The sequence below is a fragment of the Amblyomma americanum genome, chromosome 7 (assembly GCF_052857255.1).
Source record: "Amblyomma americanum isolate KBUSLIRL-KWMA chromosome 7, ASM5285725v1, whole genome shotgun sequence".
Classification (NCBI taxonomy): domain Eukaryota; kingdom Metazoa; phylum Arthropoda; class Arachnida; order Ixodida; family Ixodidae; genus Amblyomma; species Amblyomma americanum.
This window is the reverse complement of record NC_135503.1, coordinates 145,487,219-145,504,175: the sequence shown is the minus strand read 5'-3', so window position 1 is coordinate 145,504,175 and position 16,957 is coordinate 145,487,219. Positions and strand designations below refer to the sequence as shown.

At 45.7% G+C, this 16,957-nt stretch overlaps 1 protein-coding gene across 1 annotated transcript in view; it reads right to left on the bottom strand.

Moving 5' to 3' along the window:
• Nucleotides 1-16,154, bottom strand: part of LOC144098150 (phospholipid-transporting ATPase ABCA3-like) — a 31,553-nt gene extending 15,399 nt beyond the window's left edge. Inside the window, exons 1-4 of the mRNA XM_077630678.1 lie at nt 16,081-16,154; nt 14,322-14,602; nt 10,084-10,332; nt 1,440-1,743 (exon numbers count right to left, since the gene is read on the bottom strand). Of these exons, the coding sequence (XP_077486804.1) occupies nt 1,440-1,743; nt 10,084-10,332; nt 14,322-14,602; nt 16,081-16,090 (844 nt within the window). The 5' untranslated portion in view covers nt 16,091-16,154. The remainder of the gene's footprint in view (nt 1-1,439; nt 1,744-10,083; nt 10,333-14,321; nt 14,603-16,080) is intronic.
• Nucleotides 16,155-16,957: the final 803 nt, after the last annotated feature.

Sequence of the window (16,957 nt, the reverse complement as noted above, 5' to 3'; positions counted from 1 at the left end):
CGATCCAGAAAATAAATTCAATATCCTAAAATGTCAGGGAGTGGCGTAGACTTTGTTTGCAGTAATGTGAATCGAACACGTAAGCTGAGGAATGCTAGTGCGAAGTACTTTTCTACAAAGAGTAGATCAAACTCAGCCTTCACTGAAAGAGAGTAATCACAAAAAAGAATTCAGTGAAAATTCGAAACAGGCACTCGAATATTACCGGGTTCTATAGTTACATTTTGAAGGATTTGGCACAGTGAACTTCTACACGAGAGCTATATCGTTTTAGGTCTGAAGGTTACCCTCGCTAGAAAGAAAAGAAAATAATTCTAGTGGTGTGATTTCTGTCAACAGTTTTTGATGCGCTAAGAGAGAAAGCATTAATTAATTGCCGGTGATTTTATTACATTTCTGAAGAGAGGTTGGTTGGTTTTTTGGAGAAAGGAAATGGCTCAGTATCGGCCTTATCTCGGCAGACACCTGAAGCGCGCCGCAAGGCAGGGACTAAAGGCAGAAACAGATGCCGTACTGCAGGGCTCCGGAGAACATTCTACCCACTGGGGATCTTGAACGTGCACTGACATCGCACAGCAAGTGGGCGCCTTTGCGTTTCGCTTCCATCAACACGCGGGTTCCATCGGGTCGGGTTCGAACTCGGGTACTCCGGATCAATTGCCGAGCGCCCTAACCACTGAGCCACCGGGGGCGGGTAAAAGCTAAAACAGCGATAAAATGCGACTCAGGGTGCGCCTTTCAAGAGATAAATTCCAAAAAACATCCTTCCCCTCTTTTCAAATAATCTGAAAGAAATCATTCCGAGTGGTTTTTAAACAATCTAGCCCCGTCAATGCCCGCAAGAACTCACTGTATCCAATTCTCGAGTCTTATTGCGATGGTTTGCATGAGGATGATGTACAGTGTAGCGCAATACATTAATGACTCAATTACTTTCAAGAGGCAGAGATTGTTTTTAATTCACTGCCTTTTGTTTCAGAAGTATGAACATCTCATTTGCAATGTGGACTTGTGTATCGTGTGTACACGAATAGCGTATACCCACTCCTGCGTGGGCCCAAGAGGTCTTGCAATTCGCTTAAATAGGTCGTGTTTGCTCTGTAATGTTTGCCTGCAGTGTTTGTCTGTACGTGAAAGTTCCAGTGCACTCATCTGCCCTGCCGGAGGGGAACGCCAATTTTGTACCTAGCTCTACCCACAACACACGAACACGCATGGAAGTTTCTAGGTAAGCGTCCGCTCCACGAGCCATCCGCCAGGAAGTAAATGTAAGAGCCTATCCTTTCGGCACGCTGTGACACACAGCCGGTTTGTGGCCCGTCTTACCTCCTGATATCAAAAACGCACTGGATTACATTAAAGAAATCATAGTGCTGCCTAAAGCCGCTGGGAATACTTGAGCCCTTGGAGAGCACAGCTTCGTATCAGCGTGGACCCACCGGTCGCCTTCTCGTCTGTGAGGCGGGCGACGAACACGGAGAAGGGAATCAGCATGCCAATGCAGAACCGGGTGAGCACTAGGGCGTAGTTCTTGGTGTCCCTGTACTCAAGGTGCGCCGGGAAAGGGAAGCGCTGCAGCGTCACCTCTGGCACAGGGTACGCGTACTTGAAGCGCTCGGCCTGGAAGAGCAAGTGGCGCTGCTGCAGCGCCCCCATCACAGGAAGCAGGGTGTTCATTTCGGGGAAGCGATCCTCGGCCACAGGACCCTCGGGCTGAGAGATGAGCCGCTGCGGATAGTGCACCTGCGGGGGAGGGAAACTTGGTTGAGTGGTTGATGAGGGTAACTTACATGAACTACATGCTGCCCGGCGCCCTTCTGCTCATCGGCATGTTATTCCTAGGGTACCAAAAAAACCTCCAAGACACCATTCTGCTGCCACTGCGCCCCGTTTGTAAGGAGAGAAAATAAATCAATTGTTCCCAAATTCAGCTTACCACAGTTTCAGAAAACCTGGTTATCTTCCTGCGATTTGCTTCTATGCCGGCAATGCCACAATAACCAGAAAGCGTGAACGGTGCAGGAAACTGCCAAAATGTGTAGGAAACAAAAGTAACAAGTCTAATCATATCTATGGTATAGTTCTAAAGAAACAGCGACGTGTGCATATATGCAGGCTGGAAGAAGGTTATATTTTAGAAAATTAGATTCGACAAAGTCACACTAAAGGAGAGGAAAGTTTCCACTTGGTACCTGCTTATTCTGGCGCAGCTCAACAGCACGAAATCAAATCGACGCTTAACGGGCACTACTGCCTCGTTACAGGCCTGGACCAGGAGAAATTTCCATGAAATTTTGTTGTCGCAAGTAGTGTATAAAGAGAGGAAATGATTAAAAACTTTTACAGCGGTAGCGGTTAGGCGCCCATCTCTGGAGTTTGCGTCGTACTTGTCCGGCGTCGTCGCCGTCGGCGGCGGCGTAACGGTGGGTGCATTAACAATATCCACTCGGTGGGTGGAAACACCGAACGGCTATAAGCGCACTCACCTTATATCCCGGTCAACCTGGGTCGCACAAGCCTACGGCTGGCTCAGTTTGGAACAGCCGCCTGCCAGTGCAGGTGTGCATCACGTGACCACTACAGCAGTGTGATATGTGGTCACTGTTTCGTGTCTACTTCAAAAAATCCCCAAAAATAAATACCTAAACAGCTATCTCTCAACCTAGCGTTACAGAGTTTTAACTGTCCTGTGAGTTTTTCAGTGTGAAGAAAAAAAAGAGCAAAGAGGCAACAAAAGGACCCCATTGGAAGTCCGGAGCAACCGTCACATAATCCCTTTCCAGTAGTGCATCGCTACGCTCATACAAGAGGGGCGACGAGTAATAGACGGTAGTCTGGTGCCATCGCTGAATGGACTTCCATTGCAGTGTTCATGAATAAAGTTCATACAAAAGCAATGTGCCATGAATTGGCAGCGAGATCATGGCGGCCGATTCTAGCCAATGAGCACAAGACGGAAGGCACTCGGATATAAAATTTGCGACTGTGGGCGAAAGTGAACAGAAGAAAGAATTGAGACCCAAAATATGTTGTAGTATATTTCGCTATCGAGATTAGCTGCAGATATGAAATGAATTGCAGGAGGAGAGCAGGAGAGAACAGTTGCCGCACGTGGGTATTGGCCAGGTCTTCTGGCTGCTACACGGGCCACCCTCTTCGACCACTTCTTTCAATGTTTAGAGAACCCGCCCCTACCAGTCGCTACTTTTGAACTTGAAAATTGTTACTGGCAGCCCTCATTGCTTTTGGTGCTTAGTAAGCGGCAGCGTTCCGCCAGTTGTTTTTTTTTGTGCTTGGTTTCCCGTACGGTGTACGTCAATTAACAATGGAACGCAGTTTGATGCCGTATTTATGCACTTCTCGAAAGGTTTTGATAAGATTACTCACGAAAAGTTAATTTAAAAATTGGACACAGAACTTCATAACGAACAGCTAGTGAAATGGATTTCAGCCTACCTTTCATACAGAGAACAAATCGTTGTTTTTAATGATCATTCTTCTGTCAGGCTTACAGTTAACTCTGGCATCCCTCAGGGCCCTGTTCTTGGTGCCTCTGCTGTTTGTAATATATATTAATGATATTGTCGATAACAATCCTGTCAAAATTAGACTTTACGCTGATGATTGTGTTATTTATACAGAAGTAAGAAATGTCTCCGATCAACTATTACTTAATAGTGCGTTGCAAAGAGTTTTCGCATTTTGTGAAGCATGGCAAATGTCCATTAACTTTTAAAAAACTGCTTATGAGAATCACACACAAAATAAAGTCTTAATTTTGGAAAACATTAATAACGGCATGACACCGACAGAAGAAAAAGAATGTAAATATCTAGGGCTTTGTTTCACTAACACTCTTAGTTGGAATAAATATATTGACTTCATAACGTGTAACGCTTTTCCTAAACTGTTTTTCTTGAGACAGGCATTGTGGTTGTCTACCCCATCTGTACGCCTACTTGCTAACAAATGTAGTGTTCTGACTACCTTAGATGACGCTGCTATCATTTGGGACCCATTCACGCAAACAAACATGAAAAAATTAGAGAAGTATCAAAAGAGGGCGGCAGGATACATATCAATTACCGACGTACATCAGTAACACATCGTTTAATCCAAGCTGGCCTTCCGACAACAACTGAGCGAAATCGTTGTGCACGACTTAAATTTATGTATCAATCAAAAGACGCTACAAAACTGAACTCACCGATTTGCTTGTTTTTTCGCCCGTATATGCGACGCGACGACACCAGGTAACTTTAACTCCTTTTCGCGTTCGAAATAACTGCTTTAAATACTCATTCCTTCCACTAACTATTTCTGATAGAAATAACCTCACTAACAATGAAGTGCTGCAGCCGTCGCTAACGTTGTTCTCGCAACATATCATCTAGTTTTTATTGTATTTGCTATTTAACTGTTCTGTTGTATATGTTTAATTGTAATATTCCCAATGGTGCAGAAGAGCTTCAACTTGCACTGGTATTTTTTTTACTTCTGCCTATTTTGTTAACCTGCTTAGTCTGTATCCCCACCCTGCTGAAATCCCTACTCCTACATTGCAGTTTCAATAAATAAATAATATCGCTGTACCAGGCTGTACCCACTCTTTTCACCCATAGCGATGCTCTTGACAGCCATTGCAGCCTTGTCACCTTGTGCGGCTACATACAGCCTCTGTTTGGGGCATAAGCTGTGTTTAAACGAGTGCGACAACTGACGCATCGAAACGCATCGCCTCACACCGCAATTCGCTGTGGAAGCGAGCCGCGTTAATGCGTCAAACGGGCGGATTGATACATGTAGACTTTCGCAGTGCATGCAAATACGGTCGCATGTATTTAGGAATTATTGGAAGAGAATTTGCTATAGGTTTGGCCCGCTCGCAGGCCTTCGGGACAGCACTTGCGCGTGCAAATAAATATATAATAATAATAATTAATAATTGGTTTTTTGGGGAAAGGAAATGGCGCAGTATCTGTCTCATATATCTTTGGACACCTGAACCGCGCCGTAAGGGAAGGGATATAGGAGGGAGTGAAAGAAGAAAGGAAGAATAGGTGCCGTAGTGGAGGGCTCCGGAATAATTTCGACCACCTGGGGATCTTTAACGTGCACTGACATCGCACAGCACACGGGCGCCTTAGCGTTTTTCATCCATAAAAACGCAGCCGCCGCGGTCGGGTTCGAACCCGGGAACTCCGGATCAGTAGTCGAGCGCCCTAACCACTGAGCCACCGCGGCGGAGCGCGTGCAAACGCAATGTTGCATTTAAAAACGGCTTCAACAAATTCGGGACTACAGCTACTGAGTCGTAGTTTCCGGGGTTCAAACCCGGGAACCCGAATGCGGCCGCCGCGGCCGCGGAGTTTTCATAGAGACGAAACGACAAGGCGCCCGTGCGATGTGCGATGTCAGTGCACGTTAAAGATCTTCAGGTGGTCGAAATTATTCCATAGTCCCCCAATGCGGCACTTCGTTCTTCTTTTTATGTTTTCAATCCGCTCTTTATCCTTTTCGCTACGGAGCACTTTGGGAGTCCACTAAGATGTGAGGCAGTTACCGAGCCATTTCCTTTCCTCAAAATCCAGTTTTCAGTTTTTTTTTTCATCGCAAGAGTCGGCCAGCCACGCACGAAGTGAAAAGGAAAACCGTTGCGCCGGAAGCGCTGCTTTGCCTTCGATATGCGACACCGTGTACCGCCACAATCCCGCTCGAAGAAATGCGCTGCATGCAAAAGCTGGCGCATGAGATAAGCAGTGATGCGCTAGGAAATTCGATGTGCCACCGTCGCATTCTGTCGATTTCAGGTAAACTAGGCTACAGGCGAGCATTTCTACCTCTGTACTCGTCCGGCGCGATTTCACGACAGCTGTTGCAGCCCACTGGTACCGAGTATTTCCAAGCGCAGTACTGATGCACGAACGCCGATGAAGACGACAAACTGAATTAGTTGCGTGAGAAACTTCTAGTTAGAACACATAGCGTGAGAGGCGGTATGAGATGGTGGAATTTAGGGATGCGGAAGCGAGAGTGCTCCCCCTTCAGCGGCCGCTCTTTCAATCAATGCTGAGGCCAAGTGTTTGAGCAAAAAATGTGTGTAGCTCCCATTCTCGGTGAACTGTGCGAACAGCACATGGAGACCTCGGCATACTGCTGAAAACTTCCCAACGTTTTCCGTCACAGTCGCTACCAGCAAAAAGAATAGCCCTGAGTGGAATTAACGACCGCCGCCAACAGTGTATTTCTTGTTCCGATACATTAGAACACGCGTCCATCCCCGCAGCCTCCTGCCCTGTCTGTTTAAACTGTGTGCCCCTCGCACTTCGTGTATAGGTCATCGCCTTCCTCACCTTTCAGCCGACAGTTGTGTTCTACCAAATTGCGGTATTGCGGCCACCGCGGCTGCGCAGTTGAGTCGCTTCATTAAAGAGGTACAAGTCGGCCATTGCGGACAAACGCATCGCAACAGACAATGAACGGCCGAGCTCTATGGCACGACTAACCTCAATACGAGCTAAAGATGCTAAGCGCGCAGCCAATACCGAAAACCAGAAAGGGCTGAACTTTTTGTTGTGACACCTAAAACACCAAAAGCGGTAGGGGTTGAGAACACGTTGATCATTTATCAGCGGCAGATTATGACGGAGGCGACTCAAGTGTAGAAAGGATTCAAGAATTCCATGCGCGTTCATTATCTTGACGAGAAGCACGCGAAGGCAGGAGCTCAGTCAGGAGCCAAACCTCCTGGCCCATACCAGTGTGGGGCTACCACTATCTATGAGGCATCCTAGAATATGCCACACCTTTCCCGCAATGCATTTCATTCTTGCACCTGTCATCGGCGACAGAACAGAGTATTTTTCCTTGTATTGGAAAGTAATGAATAAACAATCACAATCACTATTGTTTTTTCTGCGGTCGTATTCCCATGGAGACGAAACACAGAAGGCACGCATGTACTGCGCGATGTGACTGCGCGCTGAAGGTGCCCACGTGGTCTAGATTATTCCACTGCCCTCCACTACGCCACCTCTTTCTCTGTTCCTGCTTCTGCTCCTACCTTCCTTCCTTCCGTCGCGGCTCAGTTGAGGTGTCAACCAAGAAAACGGACACTGCGCCGTTTTCCTCCTTCAAGAAAACCACTATTTTTTTTATAATACTCTTCAGGCAAAAATTCCCGATACTTCGGAATTGTCCCCCATCATTTTGAACCTCATTTGAGGATAATAGTCGGCTTCAGGTTCGCCGCTCTAAGACAAATCTTCGTCTGAATTTCTTGGGAAGGGGACATCAAAGCCAGTGAATAATAATAATAATAATTGGTTTTTTTGGGGAAAGGAAATGGCGCAGTATCTGTCTCATATAACTTTGGACACCTGAACCGCGCCGTAAGGGAAGGGATAAAGGAGGGAGTGAAGCTTTGTAGGGGGCTAGTTGGTTGTACATACTGAAACTGGGGAGCGCTATAATCAAGACAAGAGGACAACACCACATAAGAACACCACAAGACACGAGCGCAAACTTTCAACTGTGTTTATTTTCGACGTGGCGCATATTTATACGCATCTAATCATGGGACACACAAACAAGAGCGTTAGAGCCAGCCAAGATATCAAAACAATCACCTACATTATGCGAGATATAAGCTATCCTCGCAAGTCATGCATTTCACAAATGACTGGCTAAAAACAGTTTTTCTTTTTTTTTTGTTAAAACCACAGACGGGTAGCTAACGAACCCAGCACCTTCCTTTTCCGAAGCCATGCAGAATGCTTCCCACAATTCCCTTTTGGGAATTCTGATGATACGGAATGCTGACGAGGTGGTTCGATTCTTCAAGGAGAACCCAAAAGTGGCGTGCTTCTCTATCGATGTCCAGGACCTATTTTACACCATTCCGCGCGGACACGTGCTGCAGGCGGTGGAAGAATTTTTGGACACCTACGGAAAAGTCAAGTTTAAGAATGCGAGTGGGATTACTTTTTTGGACTTCCTTGCTCTACTTGAGTTGTATCTCTCTTACCTGTACTTGCAGTTTGGTGGTGAGGTCTTTTTGCAGAAGGACGGGATATGCATTGGCTCGAACATCGCGCCAATACTGTGCAACTTTTTTCTAGGCAGAGGCGACCGTTCCCTACGCGACACACTGTTTTCGCTTGGCATCAAGGCGTTCTACGGGTACGTTGATGATTTTCTGATATGTGCCGAAGTGGGATGTGCAATGAATGATTTGGTGAAAAAAAAACGCTGATCGAATTCCAGCTAGCTCATCCAGGACTCTCATTCACATATGAAATCCCCTCGGACAACCGCCTACAATTTCTAGACTTAGCTATTTAAATCGGCCCCCACGTTTGCTGGCACTACAGAACAAGGATCGAAAAGGGTTTGCTTCCTTACGAGTCCGCGCACTCTAAGCTGATAAAGCGGAACATAGCTGATGCTTGTTTCAAGCATGCGCTAAAAAAGTGTTGCCATCACAATATGCTTGACAGCGTTAACTTACAGTCTGCAAGACTGAAGGCGGCTGGATACCCAAAACTGTTACTGGTCTAGGTCGCGGAAAAAGTTTTAACGACATTAATTAAGGGGAAGCCTGCAAATGCGAACGAAAAAGATAAGAGACCTGTTTTTTTTTTGCCATATGTGCACGCCTTGTCGCACAGGCTAAAAACCGTGGGAAAAAGTATGGAGTTCCCGGTGTATTTTCCGCGCCTCAGAAACTCAAAAGCATGTGTGCAAAAATCAATTCCGGCCAAGAAGAAGAGCACGACGCATGGTCTTGTGGCGTGAGGCACAAGAACTCGCTTGTGGCATGTGTTGAGGGCGTGGTGTATAAGATACCGCTGTCATGCAGCAAGGCCGATGTCGGCCAGACAGGAAGGTGCTTAAATGAGAGGTTGCGGGAGCAAAATTACAAATCTCTGGTCAGTGCCCCTGGCAACCTCGCAGCACACTGCGCTGAGCACAAGTGCGAACCTCTACTGGATAGAACGACTGTTCTCCTAAAATCAAAGGACAAGGCCACAAGGGAATTGTGGGAAGCATTCTGCATGGCTTTGGAAAAGGAAGGTGCGGGGTTAGTTAGCGACTCGTCTGTGGTTTTAGCAAAAAAAAAGAAAAATTGTTTTTAGTCGGTCATTTGTGCAATGCATGACTTGCGAGGATAGCTTATATCTCGCATGGTGTACGTGATTGTTTTGATATCTTGGCTGGCTCCAACGCTTTTTTGTGTGTGTCCCATGATTAGATGCGTATAAATATGCGCCACGTCGAAAATACACTTAGTTGAAAGTTTGCGCTCGTGTCTTGTGGTGTTCTTATGTGGTGTTGTCCGCTTGTCTTGATTATAGCGCTCCCGAGTTTCAGTAGGGCATCAAAGCATTTCGTGCTTACAATAAATGGCCGTGTGCTGAATACCACAGCACTTTGGGACACAGTGGACTGAGAGGTAAATTGCATGCTAAAGGTATTGTGATACGACTAAACTACGATTCACCTCTGCCAAATTGTGTCGCATCCTGAAGGCCTAACGGCGTTGGAAGGCAATCAAACTTTGCGCACGTGCTGAAATAGATCGTAAACTGATTGAGGAATACTTCCATCGCTCAAGAGGAATAAACTGACCTGCCTTCTTTTGAACTAACATTTCGTGCTTAGTACACTCTCCTCCTCTTGAGCTCCTATGCCCGGGCGCACAAGAAAAAAAAAACAGAATAATAGTTAACACAAGCATTCACAGTTGCAAATTTGGAATGGTGCGCTCGCTAAGGGTTAATTAAAGCCAAAGGAACGACTGGAGAGTACCGGCCTCCAGAATACTCTAGTTCGGAACAAGAATTTTCGAGCTTGGCAGTGCCGCCATGCACAGTCTTCACGTCACTACCGAGCGCTCACTGACTTCCTTAGCGGCGGACTCAGGTCGCAGGGCAAGAAATAGAGGCTCATGCGAGCGTCCTGCGACTGTGACATATCGACCGTAGCGAGCATTTCCAGGCTTTCTATTTCTACCTGGACGGTGGTGCAACTACGCCAATGGCAAGTGGAAATGCGCGCTTCAAGAAATTGGGTCGTGCCTACCTGCAGGTCGAAGGGCAGGCGTCCCGCGAAAAAAGTGACGCGCAGGCTGACAGGTGGTGAGTCATCCTCCAAGTGGTCGGTGAAAAGTAGAGCCACCGCGGTCGCAGGGAGCGAGCCGTTGGCTTGGGAGCGCACCAGTCCCAGCAGCTGCTGCTCCGTTGCCACTGCAACGACTTTCTTCACGCCCAGGTCTTCGAAGGCGGCACGGGTGAGCATCGACAGGTACTTGTGCTCCGGCGCGAAGTAGGCCTGCATTTATGAGAGAAGGGGCCCTCTGGTCACTTACCTTGACGGGGCCATGACGAATAAGCCGCTACGTAAATCGTTCTTTGCTATGGAGGCTTCATTATAGAATCTGAGTATTGCAGAAGAAACGCTAAAGGGTTAAAATTGCGTTTAAAAATGAGTTTTGCTTTTTCAGGCCAAGCTGATCGGCTATAATATAGAACAAAGCATATAGTGGCCTGCACTCTTCGCCTAAGTGATCATAAAGGCGGCATCATGTATGAACACGGTTTTCACAAAACCTTGCATCTGTTTGCTCACTTTGAACATGCGCGAAGGCGTGTTGTGTTGAACAGAACACGGACAACACAGGCTATCATGTGCCAAGCGCTATACTTGCATAGCGTACTCAAGAACAAGCAAACAATATAACAACCAGGGGCAGTACAACCTGCCTGTGTCGTAGCATATCTATCATTGTCGTCTAGAAGAGCAAGTGGAAGCTTGTCAAGTTGGTTTGCATTACCGGCACAGCGCCAAAGACGCGGACGTGACGAGCACACGGACACGGCTCTTTGTCCGTGTGCTCGTCTCATCCTTGTGTTTTGCGCTTTCTCGGTAACTCGAATGGAAATGTGCGTACATCTTTGAAGCAAGGAGTGCTCGATAACTGAAAATTCACAAACTAAGAAAAACTTCGGCCCTTCTGGGCGAATTTAGTCTCGTGGCGTGAGGGACCCCTACCAAAAGGACAGACATTTAACAATTGGCACAAGTTTTTTTCCAATACCCGCCTTGGCGCAGTGTCGCGACTTTCACCCTGTTACTGTCTCGATAACGACTGAACTGCAAGATTAGCCACCAGTAGTTTTCGCATGAGATCTGCATAGACATCACCATTTATTTGAGATCGGACTCGTAAGGCTATGCCACACAGCCACTGGCTTCGACACGATAATCAGGAAGCGCTGATTATCGTTTTCAAGCCGTCTTAACATGTTGATGCAATCTGTTACATTTTCCGTTAATACATTTCGTGAACTTTTTCTCTCCTTTTGTTTGCATTTCTGTTTCCAAATTTTGTTGACACTAGTTAACGCGCCGTGTGCTTTTTAATTTTATTTTTTGTGTGATGTACCCAGGGTCCCTTTTTATGGATTTATTTTGGTGTTCCTATGTCAACTTTACCTTTATTTATCATGTGTTCCTATTTCTGTGTTCCTATGTCAACTGTTCTGTATTATATTGATGTGTATCAACATATTTATTGATCATGTATATTGCCTTGTTTCCTTGTTTTTGTTTGTGCCCCTTTAAATTTGTTTTTGATGTTTTGCCGCCACCCCTTACACAATGCCCTACGGGTCTGTAAGGTATTTCTAATAAATAAATAATATGAGTTATACTAAAAAGATGGGAAAAACAAGTTTCATTTCTATCTCCAATTATCTCAGCAAAAAATCATCTTTTGCTGTGCAAGAATATTAACGTGGCCTGAAAAAGCTGTTTAGTTATTTTTACCCAAACAAAATATTGGATGGCATTCTCCATACGTTTGTTTTACTGCAATGCGCTGTGCGAGCATGAAATGATCCATTTCGTGCTAGTATGAATGGCTAGAGTGTGACTCGTTTCCATTTGGTTTGTAAGGGGGAAGGGTAGCAAGTGGTCATTATCTACTGAAAGAATTCGCGGTCTCCACACACGAGAAAAGCGTCTGGTGTCACGCAGATACTTCGGCAGATAGGGAGCGGATCAACGTTTTCTTTAACCACTTCCGCGAGAGAACAGATTTTTGCAGCATCTTTTTTCAGCACTTTAACAGCACGTTTAGTAAAGCATATACTTGTATTTCTCGTATACATCAACTAACTGTCGGCACGAATTGGCCATCTTATCTGCCATAGAAGTGGACGGTACCCATTCTAAAGTCTGTGCCCACCTTCTTAGCAGGAACGATTATTCAGTTCCCACTGCTAGCGCTGTTAAAAAGACCATCGTATATTTCAGCACGCATTGGTCACCGCCACAAAGTTTGGATCCCTCCTTGTCGCACGAGATGTTTTCACGATTCATTCATACCCAGAACTTGTGTCAGCTTGAATCACCTTCCCCACGATATTGCTGAAATTACTTATACAGTTGCTTTTCGTAACGCTGTTATTAATTTTATATGTCTCTGTTTATATCTGTTTATTTTATTAGCTGCTCTTTTCTTTTGTGGTTTGTTTTGTGTAATGCTGCCTTTTGCTAGTGCTGTTATTGATCTTAAACCAGTGTGTGCTGTAACTATATTCAAATTTTTTAGCTGCTGTTTTTGTTTTTTGTTCTTGTATGTTATTCCCACTCCCCTCGGTAACGCCTAATGGCCCTGAGGGTATGTAAATAAATGAAAAATAAATAAATACTGCGTCCAAAAACCTTTTGGGCTCAGTTTTTATTTTTCTCAGGAATCGAAAGGCGATTCACTGACATCGATTGTGTTCACTATATAATGCTTTTTTTAACAGTTCAGAATTCCCTCTGTTGAGGAACTTAAATTTCCAATTTTCTGTAACACTTAACAATAAATAGGTTGCACTGAAACAATTTTCGGCGCTCATGTTTCCTTGGTATTATTTAGATCTTCTAATCTTCAGTTCAGCTGATCTACAATACCTGTTTCCTTAACTGTTCTGTCTATGCGCGTATTGAAAACTAAATTTATCTGATATACACGTAACGAAGATAAATGTGAAGCAGGATGTCATGTGGATGCAGAATTGCCCTTGATTGATAAAGACTCATCAAAAGCTAAGTTTTCGCCAGTCACTTTCAGAAAGTCATCACAAATTCACCACGTAAATGACGTCTTAATTTCCAAGGCTGCGGTTGATAGCATTGATAGCTAAGCACCAATTGAAGAAATAAGCTCGGGCTTGCTGCTATTATAATAACAAATCCTTTATCTGTTTGTACATAAGAAAATGCGTTCACAGGACTTCTCAGCAAAATTTTCTTAGAATATTGTAGAGTTCCATGCTTTCAAGCAAAGCACTTGCCGTGGCTCTAACAGCCAATTGTTCCTCGTGGGTGTCTAAAAACCGACGGAGCCTACGTATACAGCCTGTTGATTGTAGGAGAATTTGTGCTACCGAACTTCACGTCGATGTTTTCTCTGCGAGCAGGGTTCCAAAGTTAATGCGTTTTCTTTTTTCGTTGGTACCAACACTAGTCTCAATGGAAACGTTGACGGTGCAAATATTTTTTTTCGGAAAATGCTTACGCCACTATACTCGAAATTTCATGCCATAATTTTTTGGTATCGCGAAAACATGTTATATATCCCATTATGAGCCAATACCGAGGTGCACGAAGCAGTAAAATGATGCGAATAAATAGAAAATGCTGGTCGTGTTCAATGTGAAATCTGCACCACACCACTTTGTTTCCCTCTCTGACTTTCAGCTCAGCCGAAGTCTACTCACTACAATTTCTTCATGATGTATGGTATGGTTCCTTGGTGTCCGTGGTGTAACGTTCTAACTGTGTACTTGGGCACTAGAGCCTACGTAGTGGAGTGCTCCGTAATAATGCAACCCATATTTTGTTTACATGGCAAAGACCAGTAATAAGCGATTGGTGGAACGAAATCACGTGCGTGCAGCGGTGCCCACAGCTGCGAGTTCTCTGATAAGAGATACTTGACTGCGAAGCTCACTCTTACATCTACCAAATTCGAGATCCTGTCAGAAAAGATGTGGCCATGCTTTCCCTGTGAGCCCCAGTGGCTCGTACGCGGTATTCGCTGCGTCCTCTTTTATTATGTTAAGTGCCAGAAGCTCACGTCAACCACTGAATTACTATTACCGATTACTCGCCTTTGGTTTGTGTTGAAACTACACTCACAAGGAGAGAACATCGCTAATGCCGGGCGCTAAGTGACACGTCTTCAAACGTGGGCCGCCTAACGTGTACGTCAGCCTCGAGTTCACAATTGGAGCCTCCACTTGGTATGAAGAGTAGCAGCTCACCGTATCGATGCGTGACATGTTTGGCTGCGCGTTCCAGAAGGCCTTGGGGTGGATCGGCTCGTATGTGGTGTCTCCGCGTCGCACCAGCGGTTCCCGGACTACAGAGTCCTCCTGGATGCCCAGCAGGAGGGCGACGATGAGGGCGATCTCGAGCACAGTGGTCGGGTAGTGGCGCGAGATGCGCTTCACGTAGATGTTCTTCCAGAGGATGATGTACAGCTGCCGGGCCCATAGCAGTGTGGTGGAACGCACTATTCGTCCACCGCGGATGATGTCTTGAACTGCGCGTGCGCATAAGGACTGTTGCGGCACTTTGGAAAAGACAGTAACAGATTCTTCAACTGGCCGTTTTATGTATATATTGCGTTCGTCGCGTGTATATTGCTTTGAACTTTGTTTTTCAATAGAAAGAGTGTCGCACTCAGGCCACGGCGTTTACCCGATAGAATGTGTGCCCATCATCGCCCCAGTGAACATGACCTTAATGGAAGCTCTACTCCGCGTTCAGTCAAGTTCCGATAACATTTAGGAATTAATATTGCGCATCAGCCGATATTCCCCAGGAGCAGCTGCTCATCGAAGCAAAGAGTTCTTAATATGATTCTTTTAACTGCACTTAGCAGAAATATAATAAGTCAGGCTGAAAAAAATGAGGAGAAACTGAGTTGCACTGGGTAGTAGGGGAAAGACTTTCAGCAGCTGTATTCACACTGCCAAAGTATTGAAAACAGGCAAATAAAAAGCAACTTTTCGTTGTAGTTCGGTGCCGGAAGTAAGGCGCTATTGGGACCAAATACTTGCAGTGTACAATGCACCAGTAGTAGCTACAGCTTAGGCTACATTGCAGAAGCAGGCCTACAGCGATGCTTCAATGTCGGTGCAGGTGGTACGCATGGTGTCGTCAGCAAGCACTCGCCATGAGCGTTGACACTCGCCCGCTACCCAGACGTTACAGGTGCCCAGGAAGTACCCTGTATCTCTAGCGCTTATCTGGGGGTTTGTATTTGCGAAATTAGAACTTTGGCTTTCTCTGAAAAAAATGAAAGCAATCAAAGGCTTGCATGCATACGCTCATTAGAGCCAAAAGACAATCTTCACTTTTTAGTCGATCGGCTACGGTCCTAACTTACACACAGTGCTAGATCTATGTTCGCAGCGAGTGCGGAAAACATTTCTTAATTGAGCTATTTCAAACTGTATTGATATACTGAGACACTAGGGCTCGCTGGGAGAGAAATAAGCTGCTCTGTAGAGAGCAGCGAAACGAGATACGTCCCTTGGCCGTCTCGTTGACTGCCTAGATTCTGACGAAGTCATGTAAACTGAAGCTTGAAGCGGCTTCAGCTTAACAGAGGCTCTCAAACTGCTATTAAAACGCGCTCGTGTTGTTCGTGATCGCGGGCCTAGTTTAGCCTTCTTCAAAAAACAGATTGCCCCCCAAATGGCCCCATTCTGCCCAGAGCATAGCACTCAACAGGTGAGAACGTCTGCCGTCTTAAGCCTCATCAGTCAATTTCGAGACGCTTATCACGACGCGGCGTCTTAGCGGTAGCTGAAGCCGTGAGGCGTGCATAAGTTGATGTGGTCTTTGAAAGAGCTGCCACTTGCGGCCAGCAGTAAGAGGTTCCAAGGGGACACCGCGCCCACGGAGGAAGCCCAACCGCTGAAGAGCCGCGGCGAGATGAGCACCGCCCAACGCAGCGCTGCCTGAACTGCGCAGCCTGAGAGCTGCAGCAATGGTAAGGGAACAGCCACTCACGCCGTTGCATGTCCGAGCTTCTGTGGCCTGGGGTGCTGAGAAGAACTGAAGAGCGGGGAGGTCTGCGCTAAGTGGGAAGAACGTTCTAGAAGGCGGTCTCGCGGGCTGCCTCTTTTTCTTCTCTCGTGACTTCTCACGAGAGCCGCGAGTAAAGATAGGCCATTAGAGCCCCTGCTGAATGCCTCAAAAACAGTTCTCAATAAACGATACATTGATTCAATCCATTGTTGTTGAGAGCGCATAAAACGCGAGCAGAAGACACAGACATGAAAGACGAAGTCACAGGCGCTGAACTTCAACTTTATTCAAGAACAACCAAAACACTGCATATATACCACCGAAAAGGCAGGCGCCAACAAGGGGCGAAAATTTTACGCACTCGTGGCAAGAGGAATTATATGGCAAGTAGTGGTAAAACAACAAAAGGGTAGAAACCAAAGGATAGAACAGAGGAGGCTAAAACCAGAACAAGGTGAGAATAAGAAAATTTTTTTACCAAGTCATTTTTTAAAAAAACAATTTTTTAAAAACCTCAAGCACGAGAAATAGTGGTGCGGTTTGACCAAAGAAATTTTCAAGGTCTGGTTAGATTACATTGAACCAAAACAAACAAGCAAACAAATATCAAGCGCACTAAAAATAAATACTGAATAAAAACACAATGATGATTGGGTAAGCAAACGACATTTTAACAATCAATGTGAAGCCAACAATTAACACACCTAAACGCAGAAGATGAAGTGCACTGAGTAACCAAAAAAATAAAACGAAAAAAAACGCGCATTAGCTACAAAAGTGAAGCCCACAAATAACACAGCTGAAGGTTTGTTGCTCTCGGCAGCTTGAGGTATCACTGACGAGGCTGCGCTGCCGCATC